The sequence below is a fragment of the Bombina bombina genome, chromosome 2 (assembly GCF_027579735.1).
Source record: "Bombina bombina isolate aBomBom1 chromosome 2, aBomBom1.pri, whole genome shotgun sequence".
NCBI lineage: Eukaryota > Metazoa > Chordata > Amphibia > Anura > Bombinatoridae > Bombina > Bombina bombina.
In genome coordinates this window covers 70,605,790-70,627,530 of record NC_069500.1, presented here as the reverse complement: position 1 = coordinate 70,627,530, position 21,741 = coordinate 70,605,790, and the positions used below count along the sequence as shown (strand labels likewise).

General features: G+C 36.2%; 1 protein-coding gene across 1 annotated transcript in view; it reads left to right on the top strand.

Moving 5' to 3' along the window:
* The window catches only part of MYO5B (myosin VB), a 575,225-nt gene that overhangs the window by 408,773 nt on the left and 144,711 nt on the right, over window positions 1-21,741 (top strand). The window contains exons 16-19 of the mRNA XM_053701104.1: window positions 552-649; window positions 7,211-7,297; window positions 11,711-11,822; window positions 16,613-16,824. Coding sequence (XP_053557079.1) covers window positions 552-649; window positions 7,211-7,297; window positions 11,711-11,822; window positions 16,613-16,824 — 509 coding nt within the window. The remainder of the gene's footprint in view (window positions 1-551; window positions 650-7,210; window positions 7,298-11,710; window positions 11,823-16,612; window positions 16,825-21,741) is intronic.

Below are 21,741 nucleotides of genomic sequence, written 5' to 3'. Positions count from 1 at the left end.
GTTTCAAAAGTGTATTTAAGTATGCACCGTGCACCAGCATTTTAAACACAGCACTGGCTCAGAGAACCTAACGTGCTTGTACTATCTGGTAAGGACTCAATTTATTAATTGGTGACATTATAGAAGCCCCACTAGTGCTCTGAGCAGCTACAGTATTTAAAATGCACTGAGAATATCTAGCTATGCCTCACATGCACGTGTTAACACTAAAACAGCAATACATTTTACTAGAAGCATTTTTGCCAATACATTTATAGTGCAAATATGTTTCTATTCAAAGATTTAATTAATCTATGTGCATTTTAATTTAGATAGGAATGTCCCTTTAAGGGGACAGTGTGCCTTTAAGAAAACAGTACAATTTGTTTTAGAACAGAAACAGGTAATTATTAAACAGTTCTACAAAACAGAAAATCTCCTGCAGTGTTTTACAGTTTGCTAAAATGTGTTTTTTGACATTTCACACATCCCTGTCCAAAATTCAGTCATTGTTTGAACTTTTAAGTAACAAAAAGCAATTATCGGTTCTCTTTTTGTCTTCTGTGTTTCAGTTCCGTAACTCTCTGCACTTGTTAATGGAAACTTTGAACGCCACAACGCCACATTACGTGCGGTGCATAAAACCGAATGATGAAAAGCTTGCGTTTAGGTAAGAGTTGTACAGACAAAACAGCATTTATTACATGAGTAGTTAGTATTTTGTAAGTTCCTATGTTGCTATTGGGAACAAACCAGTTAATGGCAGATTACTTGAATAGCTCATGTAGTCTTCCAATCTTCATGTTTTAAAAGCCCCAGATTTCATTTCACCATTGACACAACCAATCAGACATGAGGTCCCCAGGCTTTACTGCAGCTTTGAACAAAACTCCACTAATGTATTAGTTAGTACCAGAACTGCTGGAAAGGTTAATCCATCAATCACTGTGAAGGAGGATAAACCTACATTTAGAGCTTGTGATAGATTGTGGCTGAGAACCTTGAGGAGGACGTCTGGTCTAATAACAAACAAGAATTCTTTGCAAACTATGGGCCGAAATACAAGTGGAGCACAAAATGCAGTGGGTGTGGAGTGTTGTTATTGCTCACTCTTAATCCAAACCACTTCCATTTTTACAAGTAACTGCGTCATGTTGTTGTGCCTGTTATGCTGCGCACATTGTGCCAATGCAGACAAAGTAGTTTGTAGCAGCACAATGTCCAGTTCTGGCACAAAGAACATTAACCCAAACTAACGACTATTAACCCCCACGATCACTATAACCTCTAAACTCCCTAACTTAAATTAACCCCTAACCTGTCAAACCCCATCACTTAAAAGCCCCCAACTACTGAATCCACCCAACAGCTATTAACCCCTAAACTGCCAGATCCCTGTTACAACCTTACACTAAACCCCCACAACTACTATTAACCCCTAAAACAAAATTCCCTCTTCTATTAAGCCCCTAATAACCATACCCTCCATGCAAAGATACAATAAAATGCTCTTTTAAAAAACAGAGCATTTGAATTTAACATTAGAATGTCCCTTAAAGGGCCATTATCATAGACAAATGACATGCTCTAATTTGTTAGAGAATGTGATTTTAACACTAACAAATCTATGTGTTTAAGCCCAAGCAAAGAGGTTTGGTGATTACCAACTTGTTATTCGCTGTAAGTGAACCCTTTTGGATATTGATAAAATCACAATCGGCAGTTTTCATTTTTTATTATAAGCACCTTTTATCATTATCTTTTTGGTGGTTAATGTGTTATTCCCATATGGTGATAACAAAGACTACTAAACACGGTAGAATAGCATAATCAGTAAATGCATAACAAAAGAAAAGACAGTGCAAATCACTTAGTTTGAATTTCAAATGAGTTGGAGATATAGTTCTATTGTCTCTCCCCCTGCATCATGGGACAGCCATCGGCCAATCACAAAATGCAAATACGTATATTCTGTGAATTCTTGCACATGCTCAGTAAGAACTGGTGCTTCAGAAAGGGTGCATATAAAAAGATTGTGCACATATAGATAATAGAAGTTAATTTGAATGTGGTTTAAAATTGTGTGCTCTATCTGAATAATGAAAGTTACATTTTGACTTTAGTGTCCCTTAAAAATTTACTAAGCTATTTTTCCCACAGCTAAAATGACTTGCCAAACCCAGGACAACACTTTTGAATTTATTACAGAGAGTCCCAAAAAGTTTTCAAATGTAACATTGGTGTTGAGCTTTACCCCCCACTCCTCCCCCAGCCTCCATATTGGATGACATTAGGAGGCAACTTCACCAGATACAAGAACTATCTGCTCAATCAATGAAAGTTCAAAATAATTAGCATGTTTACGCTTATAAAAATGAGCTTTATCAATAATCCAATAAACACTCAAGCCCACCATACCCATAATGCCCATGAAGAGACATACACACACATCTCTATGGTTTTGAAGCACAACAGGTTAAATACACAGACGTCACCTATTAGTATCACTACACACTATTAAAAGGGATCAATAACTTAAAGGCCCTTCAACCTTTGATATAATTTCTAAACTCTGGAAATTGGCACTTTTTCATTAGTTGTGCACATTTGATTTTATGATGACAAAATTAGGAGATTAATGAGGCAGATACAATTTTTTTAATTTTTCTTTTTTTTTGGGGGGGGGGGGGGGTAAAGATTTTGAGCTTTTTAGGATTGTTATCCATGAAACAACACAATAACAATACCAGCCCATGTCTATTAGAAATATAGTTGTAAAACCATGCCTAGTTTTGCAGTTCATTATCTGATAACCTATTTTGAGGCCAATATGTATGAGTTAATCTTGTGCACTTCCAATCCTCAGAACTTGAAACCCCATAATTGTCAGAGTTAAATGACATAATAAGGAGGCAAAACAAATACAAGTATTACGTAAAGTTCCCTTTCTGCACATCCTTAAACGATTAAGGACAGATTACAAGTGGCGTGCTATTTATCACTTTCAATTAGACGCAAACACTGCTAGAAGTAAGCTTTTAGCACGGGCAGCTGCACGCTAACTTCAGTAATTCGGATATACCAAACTCGCTAAATTCTTCTGCGCATAGACTTTAATGGGTGGTGCCTAAAATGTATCGCTCATGCTAACCCGACACCGCATTAGACCAACTTTATATATTACAGAGATTATATACAAGCAGCTGCTCCTTAACTGTCAGATATGTCCTCCCATTAAATTCATTTTACTATCTGTCATGTTACAGAGAAAATATAGTATCATAACAGAACATTACTTATTTCTCTGGCTTAGCACAGATAAATACTCAATACTAATATGTAGTACAGTTATGGCCCAATTATCCAAAGTGTGAGATTCTGTAAGAAAGTTTGTCAGTACTAAGAAGCCACTGTCTACTGGCAGTTTTTACCTTGATAACAGTGTCTCTAAAAAAGGGGTGATCCCTGGTTTTATATAAGTGAAAGGAATATATACATTATAATAGGGCTCACAAAAAAAAATATGATTTAAAAATCGTTTAAAACAAATAAATGATGTCTTTAAATAAAAAAATTGGTATCGTTAAAGGGATAGTCTAGTCAAAATTAAACTTTCGCGATTTAGCTAGAGCATGCAATTTTAAGCAACTTTCTAATTTACTCCTATTATCAATTTATCTTCGTTCGCTTGGTATCTTTATTTGAAAAAGCAGGAATGTAAGCTTATAAGCCAGCCCATCTTTGGTTCAGCACCTGGGTAGAGCTTCCTGATTGGTGTCTAAATGTAGCCACCAATAACCAAGCGCTACCCTGGTGCTGAACCAAAAATGGACTGGCTCCTAAGCTTACATTCAAATAAAGATACCAAGAGAACGAAGAGAAATGATAATAGGAGTAAATTAGAAAGTTGCTTAAAATTGCCTGCTCTATCTGAATCATGAAAGTTTAATTTTGACTAGACTATCCCTTTAAATCTCATTTAAATTTGTAACAAAATAGTCCTGGATAAATCATATTTTATGGAAACAATAAAATATTTATTGAAATTATGCATAACACCCCCTCCCCCCAACTATAAACATTTACGTCCTGCAGACCTGCAGTTTAATCAAACAAACTAAAATTTAGTTTAGGTAAGAGTTGTACAGACAAAAATGGCATTTATTACATGAGTAGTTAGGATTTTGTAAGTTCCTATGTTGCTATTGGGAACAAACCAGTTAATGGCAGATTTCTTGAATAGCTCATATAGTCTTCCAATCTTCATGTTTTAAAAGCCCCAGATTTCATTTCACCATTGACACAACCAATCAGACATGAGGTCCCCAGGCTTTACTGCAGCTTTGAACAAAACTCCACTAATGTATTAGTTAGTACCAGAACTGCTGGAAAGGTTAATCCATCAATCACTGTGAAGGAGGATAAACCGTCCAGCACCTACATTTAGAGCTTGTGATAGATTGTGGCTGAGAACCTTGAGGAGGACGTCTGGTCTAATAACAAACAAGAATTCTTTGCAAACTATGGACCGAAATACAAGTGGAGCACAAAATGCAGTGGGTGTGGAGTGTTGTTATTGCTCACTCTTAATCCAAACCACTTCCATTTTTACAAGTAATTGCGTCATGTTGTTGTGCCTGTTAAGCTGCGCACATTGTGCCAATGCAGACAAAGTAGTTTGTAGCAGCACAATGTCCAGTTCTGGCACAAAGAACATTAACCCAAACTCTAAAGACCCCTATCGGCTATAAGGTGAAATTGTGTCACAATGCACAAAACAGGAATTTCCTTGATAGAACAACGTTTACAAAACAGAGGGAATTGTAAGATTCTATACCCTGAAAGCAGACTAAACTGATTTTTATTGGCTGCAGTATTTAAAGGGATATGAAACCCAAATTGTTATTTTGTGATTCAGACAGAACATATTTTTTTTTTTTTTTTTTTTAAAGTTTCCCCTTCTGTTATCAAATTCTCTTTGTTTCCCGGCTATTCTTTGATGAAGAGATACTTTTGGAGCACTACATGACAGGAAATAGTGCTGCCAATCTAGTGCTCTTGCAAATATATAGCATTCTTGCAAAACATTTCAACAAGTGATACCAAGAGAACGAAGATAATTGAAGTAAATTAGAAATAAAATTGTATTCTCTATCTGAATCATGAAGGAAAAATTGTGGGCTTCGTGTGCACAACTGATAGTGCTGTATTACTGACAGTTATGTTAATAAAACATGTTTAGATATTTTCATATGACAGCAGAACATGCTGTGCAGTGTCCCTTTAAGCATAAATAGACTCCTCACTAAAAGCACTTGGTTGAAGTACCTGAGCGATGTGCGGTGTAACAAGAAGCACAGCGATACACTCAACTCATTGTTTGCAGCGGAGTCGGATATCTGGGTTTAGTGTCTGGGGAATTCTCTGCACATTTGTTCCCATTAGCTGTTGGAAAGCATTTTAGTCATCAAGACTTTCTTCAGGAACGGTAACACAATTTCACCGATAATTATAGTTTGTTACATAGAAATAGCAGATTTTATGATCAATTTGTTCAATAGCTGCAGATAATAATAGTTTATCTGATCCTCTAGTGAAATGCAGAAATGTCTCTTTATGCGAGCAGTGAGAATTCAATTTTGTTGCACTGACTCTAATACGCGGGTTGGGCATTGCTAGTACATACTGGAAATACTACTTTATGTTATTGGTTAATTGTCAGTATAAAATGATTTAAAAAAAATCTATATCTGAGCACTGTACTTTAAAAGAACCGTAAAGTCAAAATAAAGTTTCAGGGTTTAGATAAAGTATAATGAAAAGAAACACCTTTTCTATTGCTACAGTATATTTGCTTTGTTCTCTAATGTCTTTTGTTGAAGAATAAACCTATGCAGGCTCATAGGAGCGTGCATGTGCCTTTAGTGTATAGAAGTAGTGTTTTCAGCTATGTATAACATTGCTTCAAACATTGTTGCAAACAATTCTGGCTCTAAAGACATGCACGCCCCTGAAGCCCTAGGTAGGCCTAGTGTTCAACAAAGTATATCCTGAATTAATACTACATTGGCACATCCAGAACACATTATTTTATCTCTGAGCATGGTACTTTAATTCTAGATTGTAAATTCCAGAACATACCAGGTTTCATACTTGGAGATAACTAAGAACCTAAATGATGCATACTCACTGTGAATTTGAGTGACACTCAAACCCCAGCACAGTGTGTATAAACATCAGAAAAAACAAAAAAACATTATTAAAGCTGTAGCCACGTATATGTACGTACGGCAATTACATGAAATCCAAAATTCAGATATAACATGCAATTTTAAACAACTTTCTAATTTACTTCCATTATCAAATTTTCTCTTAGTATCTTTTGTTGAAAAGCAGCCCACTAGGGTTCCAAAGTAGCTTCTAATGCTTGATAATTAAAGCATACCTAGGTAGGATGCCTGTATCAAGAGAACTATATGGAAGCAGTTTTGTAAAAAAATGCTTTTAACAGCATTATATATTTTCAGCACTAGATGGCAGCAGTGTTTACATATTACATAACTGTTCTTGCAAAACTGCCATATAGTGCCATACAGAATTATGCAGACTGCTTACCTAGGTATGCTCTTCAACAAAGAATATCATGCGACCAAAGTAAATATGATAATGTGAATCAATTAAAAAATTGTATGCTCTATCTGAACCATAAAAGGAAAAATTAGGATTTGATGTCCTTTTAAGAACTTTAAAAAAAGCAACAAAAATATGAATATTCTTTATTAATATGTTTGTTGCTGGAAAATGAAGAGACGAATTGTTGGCAAAAAAATAACACTCATATTAGCGCTGGAAACCCAAGGCCTTGATTTATGGAGAAATCAAGTTACCATTTTTTTAAATTTATTAAGGCAAATGGGCAACTTTTTTCAACTAGTGTTTTAGTTTGTTTTCACAGGTGTAAACTATAGATCAAGCTGAAAAATAAATGCATTATTAGATGTACTTTTTATGTCTCCTAATTTATCAAATGTAATATCAATTAATTATAGAATCAGAAATCTAATGTAACATTTTGAAAACAAAGCGTTCAATCTAATGGTGAATCATTCGTACCCAATCAATAATTCTCAATCTGGTGAAAACGGAATTATACATAAACGTATCAATTTAATGTTTTATTGGTCTAATTGTCTGTTTATTGTTGTTTGATTTATTTAACATGTAATTGCAGCTTTGACCCAAAGAGAGCCGTACAGCAGCTGAGAGCATGTGGTGTTCTAGAGACGATCCGAATTAGCGCTGCAGGTTATCCATCCAGGTATGCTTGTCTATTGCATCAATATTAAGGGACATAAAACCCAAAATGATCAGTAGACTGTGATTTTAAACAGTTTTCCATTTAACTTCTATTATCAATTTTGCTTCATTCTCACTGTATCCTTTGTTGAATGAGCAGCTATGCACTACTGGTTTAACACATTTGTTAAACCAATAAAAAGAGGCATTAATGTGCAGCCACCAATCAGTGATAGCGCCCATTAATGCATTGCTGCTGTTGAGCCTATCTAGATATCTAGATATATATGATGAAACGAGAAGGAAACAAATTAGATAATAGAAGTAAATTGGAAAGTTGTTCACATATTCTATCTGTATCATGAAAGAAAATGAGTGGGTTTCATGCCCCTATAAAGTTATTTATATACTGTATATGTATCAAAAATGCATCCTATACGGCAAAAGATCTTACAAAATAAAGTCTTTTAAGGAATGTAAAATTGTTCTTTTGCAATCCTAGGACACACCCTTTGTAAAGCCTTGTGCATTGTTTATCCTATCACCTTTGATATGGCCAATTAGGAACAAATATAAATGAGCTCCTGCACTGATCAAGCAATTGCAGCACATAGTACAGTCATGGTTTTGAATTCCATGGAATACACACTACACTATGGGGGGAGGGTGTAAACAAAATGCAGTTTATAGAGTTAAATGACAGGAAAAGCAGGCAAAATAAATAATAGTGCATTGTAAAGTTGTTTTCCTAAGCACAATCAACATTTTATGGGCAAATTAATTTTCTGTTAAATGTCACTTTTAGTTGATGATAGCGTTAAAGAAAAGTAAACATTAAAAAGTAAACACATTATGCCAGTAGACTCCACTAGCTATGTAGGTTTTGTCTTTGGCTTAAAACGTTGACTACAGGTCTTTCTATGGCTTGAAACATTGACTATGGGTCTTTCTATGGCTTGAAATATTGACTACATGTCTTTCTATGGCTTGAAATGTGACTACAGGTCTTTCTATGGCTTGAAATGTGACTACGGGTCTTTCTGTGGCTTGAAACGTTGACTACAGGGCTTTCTATGGCTTAAAAAGTTGACTACGGGTCTTTCTAAGGCTTAAAATGTTGACTACGGGTCTTTCTATGGATTGAAATGTTGACTACGGGTCTTTCTATGGCTTAAAACGTTGACTACGGGTCTTTCTATGGCTTGAAACGTTGACTACATGTCTTTCTATGGCTTGAAACATTGACTACGGGTCTTTATATGGTTTAAAACATTGACTACAGGTCTTTCTATGGCTTGAAACGTTCACTACAGGTCTTTCTATGGCTTGAAATGTTGTCATGTAGCTTTTATTTTTGACCCATCTGCAGCATTGATAAAGGTTTGGTTTTGTGAGGAAAGACGATGCATTCTTTCCAATATCTGATTTGTTATTAACACTCTGACACAATCCTCACTTACCATAAACCAGGGGTCGCTAACCTTTCGGACCTCAGGGACCACTAAACACACCATTTTGAATCTCGTGGAACACTAACATAAATTTTTTGAGCTGGAAACAGAGAGGTAGAAAGTGGGGAAAAAAGAATTATGTTTAAAATCACCTCAAAATTTCCAAGTTACCTCCCCAGTTGAGAATTATTGAAAACTACACAACGTGCATAGGGAGATTGTAATTTAACTCCTCCTACATTGGTTTTCATTGATGTCCAGCCAGGCACTGTAGGGAGTTGTGGCGTGACAGGGGTTACACCATCAGAGGAGATTAATTCCTGCTTGATGGTGTCACGGACCACCAACATCTTCTCGCGGACCACCAGTGGTCCACGGACCACTGGTTGTCGACTGCTGCCATAAACCAATCAGCTGTATAGTTTACCGAAACTAATGTAATACATGTATCTTAAGGTTTTGAAAGCATTTTTGTAATGCCAGTATCATTAAAAATGGAACATGTTCTATGAGTTGAAAAGTGAATGGTTTTCGAGATAGAGCTCTATTGATTATAATGGAGCTGAGATTGCAACTCGCAGATGGGATGAGGGAGCGTACAAATATTTATGAATTCTGCAATTTTTGAGTTGCTATGTTGCAATAATTTTTTTTTATTTAAAACTTCACCTATATTATTTGCTTCTATTCGCAAAATATATGCTTAGGTGACAAATGTTCTTAATTTTCAGTAATGTGCATACACTTACCTAGGTATCTCTTAAACACAGAATACTATGGCAACAAAACAAATTTGATAATAGAAGTAAAATTGTACCTTTTCCATTTGGGTGTGATCAGATGAAGACTACACAAGATGAAGACTACATGTTTCTAATATGTGGACTTATTTTATCTACTTATACTGAATTTTAACAGTACTGAAACTGTAAAGCGTCAACCCGCTCCCTCACAACATGCTATCTTCATAGAAGATGTTTAAACAAGATCACAGGCCTAGTGACTGGATTTTAATAGGAAATGCTTCTTTATGCGCACTAAGTCCAAATGAATAAATGACAGTGGGCCAGATTACGAGTGGAGAGCTATCGTTTGCACACAATCAAAATAGTTTATTTGGGTTTGTTTGCACGCAAGTTAAATTGAGCTCGTATTACAAGTTAAAAGTAAATGCGTGAGTGTAATCGTGATTTACGCTAGAATGATGACGTCAGAGCTCTGGTTAACTTTTTTGCAAAACTAAAAAGTGTCACAAAATACATTACAAAGTATAGTTACACTTATAATAACACTATCTATTGAAAATTATTACAAATAAAATATTGCACAAAAAGGTTATAAGGGCTCAAAAAATTAGATGTCAGGGCTCAAAGGACTTTAACATAGAGATACATATATATATGTATATATATATATATATATATATATATATATATACATGTCTAAAAATGTGTGTGTGTGTATGTATGTGTATATATATATATATATATATATATATATATGTGTGCGTGTGTATTTACACATTTGTATACATATATAGACAAATATATATAAGTGCATTGGAGCCTTTTGACATTAAAGGGACAGTCTAGTCCAAAATAAACTTTCATGATTCAGATGGGACATGTAATTTTAAACAATTTTCCAATTTACTTTTATCACCAATTTTGCTTTGTTCTCTTGGTATTCTTAGTAGAAAGCTAAACCTAGGATGTTTTTAATGCTAATTTCTAATCCCTTGAAGGCCGCCTCTTCTCTCAGGGCATTTTGACAGTTTTTCACCACTAGAGGGTGTTAGTTCATGTGTGTCATATAGATAATACTGTGCTCACGCATGTGGAGTTCCTATGAGCCAGCACTGATTGGCTAAAATGCATGTCTGTCAAAAGAACTAAAATAAGGGGGCAGTTTGCAGAGGCTTAGATACAAAATAATCACAGAGGTAAAAGCATATTTATATAACTGTGTTGGTTATGCAAAACTAGGGAATGGGTAATAAAGGGATTATCTATCTTTTAAAACAATAAAAATTCTGGTGTAGACTGTCCCTTTAAGTAGATGAAAACATATAAAAGCAAATTTTATGCAATATTCATTTTTAATAAATGTTTTAACTATGTATTTACTGTAAATATTTCACATATATATTCTTATATATATTTATATATATATATATATATATATATATATATATATATATATATATATATATATATACATATATATATATATGCCTATATATAATTTTATATATATATATATATATATATATGTATGTATTAATAGAAAACCGTAGTCTCCATCTTGGAAGCTTTGCAAACAAATGTAAATATTGTAAGAAATAATACTTGTCAAATATTGAAAGTGACAATATAGTGATTGAGTAATTATGCCCAGTACGCCCATCACACCAATATACATATTGTTTAATGGTTTCACATACGAAAGTACAAAAGAAAATACTCTGTGTTAGAACATGTTATTATTGCACTATTGCATGCATATAAATGTGTTTAACCCCTGCAGCTCCAGAGCAGCAGTGCTCTACTAGGACCTAGCTGAAAACATGTAGTGAGTCAATGACAAAAGGGCAAATGTGTATAGTCACCAATCACCAGCTAGCTCCCACCAGTGCATTGCACTTCCTAAACCTACCTAGGTATGATTCTCAACAAAGTCTACAAAGAGAATGGAGTAAATCTGATAACAGAAGTAAATTCACAAGCATGCGCTATTTGACCCATAAAAGTTTAGATTTTTACTTTCGTATCCCTTTAATTCAAATCAATAATACAATTTAAACAAAATTAGTCCCCAAATGGAAATAATATTTATTAGCTTTTGGCACAAAAAAAAGAAATGAATCACTAGTAACCAACCTGTCATCATTCTTTCAAACTCAAAATTATATTTCTTTTTCCAGTTCCAGAATTATAACGTAAAACTGACCACTAAAATAGTTTTTTACTCTTTTGTTCTTTTAGGTGGACATACCATGATTTCTTTAACCGTTATAGAGTTCTGATGCGAAAGAAAGATCTTTCTCAAAACGACAAAAAGCTTATCTGTAAAACCGTACTGGAGAACCTCGTTAAGGTGAGTGGAAACAAGACTAAACATATGGAATAACACTTTGTATGTGACGGCTCTTACTCAGGTTTCATTTTCTTTAGTTTGGATGTGAAATCTACAAAAAGGATAGTCTATTCCCAAAACAACAAGCATTTCCCCTCTGAAGGAAACAAGGCTTTGATATAGATTACATGGTATAATTTGACATTTTGGCCCACGTGTTGTATTTTTGTGCTGCACTGTATGTAGCAGAGGGTTTCTATTAATCTTTTTGTCCACCATAATCTTTTGACTGCAGTCTTTTCAGGAGCAGATAAAAAAGTGGCATTATTATTGTAACTTATAAAGCGCCAACAACTACAGCACAGGGCCAGATTTATAATAAGGCAGACTAGACATGTGCCTACAGGGACTGCTATCTCTGCCTATTATAAATACCGGTCAGCCAGCAACCTTAACTAAGATGGCCACCGGTAGTGAGATAACAGCACTGCACATGCAGCTTCTCCCATGCATGCGCAATTCTTGCGGCAGCCGTAACAAAGTTAAGGTTGCCGGCACAATGGTGAACGGTGAGTGTGTGTGGGGGGGTGCTTCAGATTTTGGTGCCTACTGGCACCTGGGCTGTAAATTTTGCCCCAGTTCCGCAGCACTATACAAAATTCAACACACTCACTGGGAACATTACAATACATAGCTAAGTACAATAAGGGTAGATTATATTTGTAAGGGTACATTACAATCACAGCATTACTTAAATTGACAAGGGACATGAAACACATTTTTTTCTTTCATGATTCTGATAGAGCATATATTTTTAAACTACTTTCCAATTTACTTCTATAGTAATTTTTTCTTAATTCTCTTGGTATCCTTTGTTAAAGGAGCAGCAATTTACTACAGGGAGCTAGCTGAACACATTGTAATCCCATGAAAAAGAGGCATATATGTGCAGCTAGTTACCATCTCCTGAGCCTACCTAGGTGTGCTGTGCAACAAAGTATAGAAAGAGAACAAAGCAAAATAGATAAAAGAAGTAAATTGGAAAGTTGTTTAAAATGATATGCTCTATCTGAATCATGAATGAAAATTTTTATGTTTCATGTTCCTTTAAAGCACCAGTAAATACAGTATATTTGCATAATCAACAAATGTATGATAAAAAGACAATGCAATAGCACTTAGTCTGAACGTAAAATAAGTAGTATTTTTTTCTGACAAATTTCAAAGTTATGTCAATTTCCACTCCCACTGCATCATGTGACAGCCATCAGCCAATCACATATATGCTTATTCTGTGCATTCTTGCACATGCTCAGTAGGAGCTGGTGACTCAAAAAGTGTAAACATATTGCGCACATTTTGTTAATGAAAGTAAATTGGAAAGTTGTTTAAAATGTTTTACTTGAGTGTCCCTTTAAGAACAATCAGTGATAGGAGCACTTTTATAGGAAGTTGTCTACAAGTAGAGAAGTGAAGGCCAAAACGCACTGCCTGTGCCTAATTTGGGTCATGTATTTTCACTAGACTAAAAACTGCAACAAAAAGGCCATTTAGCCTTTGTTTCCTCTAAATAGTAAGGTGCACAACAGCAGTTGCATCTAGGTTAGGCTGGAGAAGATTTCCCCACTCTTCAGGTAAATGGAATTATGAGGTTTACCATGGCATGAATAATTCTTATGACAGGGGGTGAATGATAAGGATGGTAACGTAGTCTGATAACCAGCACCTGCATGTGAAGCAATGAGAAGTAACAGTAAACATGATGTAGCAGGTAGGGCTGCCACCTCAGCCATGTTTTACTGGACAGTTATGAGTTACACATCTGCAGGGTGTGCAGGGAGGAACATGTATAGTGCTGTACAGCAGCTTTAATCATGTAATGCTCAGAGGCACAATACATGTTCCTCCCTGCACACCCTGCAGCATGTGTAACTCAGAACTGTCCAGTAAAACATGCCTCAGGTGGCAGCCCTAGTAGCAGGATATAAACTGAGGGAGAAACAAGTGGTCTGAATTTAAACAGTTAGAGTTTATTGCAAAACAGCACAATAACCTACACAAACCAATGGGTGTTACCTTAAAGCCTCCCGGCAAGCCTTCTACTAGAATACACTTGAAGCTGCAACTGCAGAAAGTAAATTAAAGGGACATGTAACCCACATTTCATGATTCAGATAGAGCATACATTTTTACACAACTTTCCAATTTACTTATTTTATCTAATTTGCTTTATTATTTTGGTATCCTTTGTTGAAAAGCATAGCTAGATATGCTTGGGAGCTAGCTGCTGATTGGTGTATACACATATATGCCTCTTGGGATTGGCTTACTAATGTGTTCATCTAGTTGCCAGTAGTGCATTGCTGCTCCTTCAAGAAAGGATACCAAAAGAATAAAGCAAAATTGATAATAGTGAATTAGAAAATGTTTACAATTGTATGCTTTATCTAAATCCTGAAATAATTTTTTTGGATTTCATGTCCCTTTAAAGACCTTTTATCCAGGGAAGCTTCTCAAAAATACAAAGAAAGCAACAATCAACTTTTAAATAGGAAATAAACATATTGTTTACTCTCCTCTCTCTGTTACCGTTTAGTTGTTCCTCACGGGTGTGTCTCCTAGATTGCCAGAGTTAACTCATTCACTGCTAACTACTTCAAATACAAGTTCTTTTAGAGAGTAATTAGAAGTGACAGGATTTCCCACGTTTCATATGGTTTAACATAAATATAAAAAAACATTCAATTTGTTTGTATTCCAAGTTCAAAGAACTGTCCACATGACAAACTGATGATTCCTGCTGTCTAATTTCAGTTTTTCTGATCTTGTGTGAGGTATATTAGTGATATTTATGAATTGGACCAGTGCAGCTATTTGGGCGTACAAAAACATTTGTCTGGAGCCAGGAAGACAGTTATTAAATCTTAGTGTTAAAAGCCCATGTACACGGGCCAAAATGCGTCAAACTCCCTCTCCTCTCCCTCATTTACCCACCTCTCCCTCCAAGAACCTTTCCCTACCCTCTGAACCCCCATCCACTCAGATCCCCTCTTCCTCATCCCCCTCCCTCCCTCCTTCCCCCTCCCTACCGCTCTCAACATTTATTTATTTTTTTGCAGCGCAGCAGTCCCACCCGCTCCCGCCCCCCTCCTCCTATCCCTCCTCCTATCCCTCTATCTCTATCCCTCTATCTCTATCCCTCTATCTCGATCCCTCTATCCCTATCCCTCTATCTCTATCCCTCAATCTTATATCTTTATCCCTATATCCCTATCCCTCTATCCATATTCTTATATCCCTATCCGTCTATCCCTCTATCTCTATCCCTCTATCTCTCTATCTCTATCCCTCAATCTTATATATTTATCCCTATATCCATATTCTTATATCCCTATCCCTCTATCCATCTATCTCTATCCCTCAATCTTATATCTTTATCCCTATATCCCTATCCCTCTATCCATATTCTTCTATCCCTATCCCTCTATCCATATTCCTTCTATCCCTCTATCTCTATCCCTCTATCTCTATCCCTCTATCTCTATCCCTCTATCCATCTATCTCTATCCCTATCCCTCTATCCCTATCTCTATCCCTCTATCTCTATCCCTATCCCTCTATCTCTATCCCTCTATCTCTATCCCTCTATCTCTATCTCTCTATCTCTATCTCTATCCCTCTATCTCTATCCCTCTATCTCTATCCCTCTATCTCTATCCCTATCCCTCTATCTCTATCCCTATCCCTCTATCCCTATCCCTCTATCTCTATCCCTCTATCTCTATCCTTCTATCCCTATCCCTCTATCTCTATCCCTCTATCCCTATCCCTTTATCTCTATCCATCTAACCCTCTATCCCTATCCCTCTAGCTCTATCCGTCTATCCCTATTACTCTATTCCTCTATCCCTCTATATCTCTATCCCTCTATCCCTAGCCTTCTATTTCTCTATCCCTCTATCTCTCTATCCCTCTATCCCTATCCCTCTATCTATCCCTATCCTTCTATTTCTCTATCTCTCTGTCCCTATCCCTCTATCTCTCTAGCTCTCTAGCTCTATCCCTTTATCTCTATCCCTATCCCTCTATCTCTATCCCTATCTCAACATTTTTTTTTTGCAGTGCATCGGTCGCACCGGCAATAAACTTTTTTCTGTAGTGTAGCAACCCCCATTTCCCCTCCCAGATTGATTGCCCACCCTCTAATCCCCCCTCCACTATATAGGAGCCCCCTATCCCTCCTTCACCCTCCCTCCTGACCCTCCAACGCCACCAACGATCGGCACCACTGCTGCCCGATGCAGAGAGTGACACCAAGTGTCCCTCTCTGCTTCGGTACCTCTGCACGACTATTTCTGTACCGCCCCACTCGTGGGTCATGCAGAAATAGCGCTATCTCTCTACTTTTAGCGAGATCGCGACAGAGAGAGGCTTAATGACCAGCGCCATCCTCACGCTTTTCTCACGCAGTTTCTACTGCGCATCGGCACTGGTCGTTAAGGGGTTAAGTCCAGGTATGTTTGTCTCACGCTGCAGTCTCTATTGCGCAGCCTTTTATAATATAGGATAGGAAACCATTGCTACTCAAACCACTTGGATTAAACAACTCTGATATGATTTATGCACAGATCTAATTGACTTAAAATACTTAAACAAATCTCACCTAAAACTATTTTATAAATATTTTCTCTGGATTTGCATTACTTATAATTTGCAGAACAAAAACAAAACCTAATTGCTCCATGTCTTGATTTAGTTAGCAGCCTTTAGATTACTTGAGACATTTGACTTAGGGTGCATTTCTTTTGTAGGATCCAGACAAGTTCCAGTTTGGACGCACCAAGATCTTTTTCCGAGCTGGACAAGTCGCCTACTTGGAGAAACTGCGTGCAGATAAGTTCCGAGCTGCAACAATCATGATCCAAAAAAATGTACGGGGTTGGCTGCAAAGACTCAAATATCAAAGGATGAAGAGAGCCGCCATAACTATACAGAGATACACACGGGGGCATCTTGCTCGCAGGTATGCTGCGCTCCATGTTAAAATGTCCTCAGTATTATTACACCTTTTGTTCCCAAGCCCCTTAAACCTTCACAATTAGGATCTGTGAAAATATTGAAAATAATTATAAGGATTCATATTGCAATATGTACATATAGTGCTCCAGAAATGGGCCAGCTCCTAAGCATACGTCCCTGTTTTTCAACAAATGATATCAAGAGTACAAAGATCAATTGATAATAGAAGCTACAGCAAGTTGCTTTATATCTGTATGCAATAGCTGAAAGGGACAAGAAAGTCAAAATTAAACTTAAATGGATTGGATAGAGTATTATCTTTAAAAAAACGTTCCAGTTTCCTTCTATTATTATGACTAAACCTAGTACTCTTGGCATCCTTTGTGGAAGAATTAAACTAGGTGTATGTAAAACATAATTAAATGTGATTCATACACCAACATTTTTTTTTTTTTTTAATAATTTTTTTATTGAGGTATTTGCATTGAACATAGATAATACACAATACACCATTTTGTCAACAGAATAGGATACAAACATTAGTAGCCAAACATTTTGGCATCTTATATAATACATTGACTAAAGGCTAATGAGACCTCATTTTCTCAATAATATAACATGTATAACTGACCAGTTAGAAAGATGGTTTTAGGCCCCAAGGACCAGGAGTGTAGAAAATAAAAGTTATCTGTTGGTCAGAAGTCTAGCTCCTTAGGAGCTTCAAAAAGAGCGTTAACATGGGGGAAGGGGATATTCAGCGGGTAAGCACCGCTATAGATAGATGGGAAATGGTGGAGGGCGGAGCCATATATTTATGCTAGTATTTTAGGAAACTTGGGGGGGATTTCAATCTTACCAATGAGGAAAATTGAATGGGCCATGAAATAGGGTCAAATATCCATTTATTGTTAGTTATGGATATGCATAGTAGGGGAAAAATGTATAGGTTAAATATTCTATAAGTGGACATGTAATACATGTCATATTAATTCTTGAACTTGGGTGAGATAAAGGTTCTAGTAATATGGGAGTTTTATAATTATAGGGGGATAAAGTGGGTAGTAGACAATAGGGTTATGATAACTTATGTTAGGATTAAATATCAATAGTATGCAAAAACTGAACTCCTAATTAGGCTAGCAAGGAAAGGGGAGTCCACTGTGTGTATAATAACCTGGATAGAAATGTAGTAGTGTTCAGACCATGAATATAGAGATACCTTTAGATAATGAGCTTTATTTTAATATGTCATAGGCTATATACTTTATATAAAATATGTGAGAGTGGAATTAGTTATCCCTAAACTAAGTTCAGTAGTACCAGTAACTCTTTAACTGGATATATTTTGCCAGGATATATATAGACATATCTAGAGAAGGTAGAATTATAAGTCTTGAGGGTTAACTATGAAAGTAGACATTACTCACATACAATCCATACCCCAAAAGAGGACATCAGGTTCTCCCCCAAAAGGGGGTGGCGTTGTGAAAGGAATCTAGTGCAGTATCTATCCTCTGCTGTGTAATGGAGTCTGATTATAAATAAATGAAATATTCTTGGCGTATATAATATAGCCCCTAGGGTTATCGGGAGCAAGGATTAGCTAATGATGTTACTTTACATATAGTGTGATTGCGTTTTAAAGTGAACATTGAACAGATATCTGTGCATAAGAGTTATCAGGTAACAAAAAGCCTAAAACAATAGCTGTGCACTCATTTATAATAATGTATCACATTGGGAGTATTTTAGTCCATATATCATTGGGACAGACATAAATCCTGAGTATAGTCTAACTTGTCCCTGGGAAGGAAAACACAAAACTGCAAGGTTTTTTTATCCTATGGGTGGGTATGAAATGAAATAGCCCTCAATATAGGCAAAACATCTAGAACTCTATATATAAACAACAGTTCTAGCGACCCTTCCTCCAGCCATAGACTTTTAAATCAGGCCATGTAAAACACATACATACTAGAACAGCGAATTATTCATGTGCCATTATAATTGAGTAACTGTAGGAGGTAATATAACATTCTGACATATTAGTGCAGAGTTATGTACATGTGCCACCTTTGACAAATATCTAGAGGAGGGGGTATGTAGCATATACATATTCACGTAATGCATCATATCTGCGCCATGAGCGCCAAATGTCTCAAAGAAGTAATATAGAGCAAACAAACTAATAATCTTGCAGGTGTGTTCACTTATATATAAAGAACAGAAGGGCTCCTCGGTTAATAGCATGTAGTGTAAATGTCTTCTCATCATCATTTTTCCCTAAAAGATAATTATCTCTATGTCTAAATCTAATATAAGCACCCTGAAGGGCCATTGAGTCTTATTATTAACCAACTCCTATTTAGGTTATAGAGTCCTATAGGCTGTGAGTAATAACTATGTATGTTATGAAACAACAGACATTGTAAATGAAAGAACAAATAGAGAAGAACATGGGATATCTTATTGCAATAAAATATATCACACGTCAAGGGGAATACACGGAGATGTGCTTTTCTATCTCAAATCCTAGGTTAGCTTTTAGTGATGAAACTTGGTTAGATATATTTTGGAGAGAGACAGAACATCATAGAATGGATTATAATTCCAGTTGTTAAACTATCCTCAGAGCAGTAAATTCAATGGCAAGTTAGCTTAATATACTAATAATAGTGGGGCTAAAGTGCATCACCAGACAGCATCACAGCATGGGTAATAAACAATAAATTTGTTGTCATAAGTGTACAGACCTATGTATTGGCACGATTAGAAATGTCAGCCAGTGCCCCTTGCATCCAAAATTATTCTGCAGTATCTAGAGCTAAGTGCCCATTAACATTGGGCTATATGATACCCAGATACGTGAGAGTGTGTGATAAACAGTGGAGCGTAGTGAATGTCAGTGTCTGCAATATAACCATGGGCTAGAAATAAACCTAGATATGACAGGATAAGGAATGACTACCCACCCATAATTAGTAGTTACAAGAATCATTTAAAGTAGATTTCTTTCATGTAATTAGCAAGAGTCCATGAGCTAGTGACGTATGGGATATACATTCCTACCAGGAGGGGCAAAGTTTCCCAAACCTTAAAATGCCTATAAATACACCCCTCACCACACCCACAATTCAGTTTTTACAAACTTTGCCTCCGATGGAGGTGGTGAAGTAAGTTTGTGCTAGATTCTACGTTGATATGCGCTCCGCAGCAAGTTGGAGCCCGGTTTTCCTCTCAGCGTGCAGTGAATGTCAGAGGGATGTGAGGAGAGTATTGCCTATTTGAATGCAGTGATCTCCTTCTAAGGGGTCTATTTCATAGGTTCTCTGTTATCGGTCGTAGAGATTCATCTCTTACCTCCCTTTTCAGATCGACGATATACTCTTATATATACCATTACCTCTACTGATTCTCGTTTCAGTACTGGTTTGGCTATCTGCTATATGTAGATGAGTGTCCTGGGGTAAGTAAGTCTTATTTTCTGTGACACTCCTAGCTATGGTTGGGCACTTTGTTTATAAAGTTCTAAATATATGTATTCAAACATTTATTTGCCTTGACTCAGAATGTTCAACTTTCCTTATTTTTCAGACAGTCAGTTTCATATTTGGGATAATGCATTTTAATTTAACATTTTTTACCTTAAAATTTGACTTTTTCCCTGTGGGCTGTTAGGCTCGCGGGGGCTGAAAATGCTTCATTTTATTGCGTCATTCTTGGCGCGGACTTTTTTGGCGCAAAAATTCTATTTCCGTTTCCGGCGTCATACGTGTCGCCGGAAGTTGCGTCATTCTTTGACGTTATTTTGCGCCAAAAATGTCGGCGTTCCGGATGTGGCGTCATTTTTGGCGCCAAAAAGCATTTAGGCGCCAAATAATGTGGGCGTCTTATTTGGCGCGAAAAAATATGGGCGTCACTTTTGTCTCCACATTATTTAAGTCTCATTTTTTATTGCTTCTGGTTGCTAGAAGCTTGTTCTTTGGCATTTTTTCCCATTCCTGAAACTGTCATTTAAGGAATTTGATCAATTTTGCTTTATATGTTGTTTTTTTCTTTTACATATTGCAAGATGTTCCACGTTGCAACTGAGTCAGAAGTTACTTCAGGAAAGTCACTGCACAGTGCTGGAGCTACCAAGCTAAGTGTATCTGCTATAAACTTTTGGTATCTGTTTCTCCAGCTGTTATTTGTATTGCATGTCATGTCAAACTTATTAATGCAGATAAAATTTCCTTTAGTACTGTTACATTACCTGTTGCTGTTCCGTCAACATCTAATTTTCAGAGTGTTCCTGATAACATAAGAGATTTTATTTTTTAAATCCATTAAGAAGGCTATGTCTGTTATTTCTCCTTCTAGTATACATAAAAGTCTTTTAAAACTTCTCTTTTTTCAGATGAATTTTTAAATGAACATCATCATTCTGATACTGATAATGGTTCTTCTGGTTCAGAGGTTTCTGTCTCAGAGGTTGATGCTGATAAATCTTTGTATTTGTTCAAGATGGAATTTATTCGTTCTTTACTTAAAGAAGTGTTATTTGCATTAGAAATAGAGGATTCTGGTCCTCTTGATTCTAAATGTAAACGTTTAAATAAGGTTTTTAAATCTCCTGTAGTTATTCCAGAAGTGTTTTATCTCCCTGATGCTATTTCTGAAGTAATTTCCAGGGAATGGAATAATTTGGGTAATTTATTTACTCCTTCTAGACGTTTAAGCAAATTATATCCTGTGCCATCTGACAGATTAGAGTTTTTTGAGACAAAAATCCCTAAGGTTATGGGGCTATCTCTACTCCTGCTAATGTACTACTATTCCTACGGCAGATAGTACTTCATTTAAGGATCCTTTAGATAGGAAAATTGAATCCTTTCTAAGAAATGCTTACTTATGTTCAGGTAATCTTCTTAGACCTGCT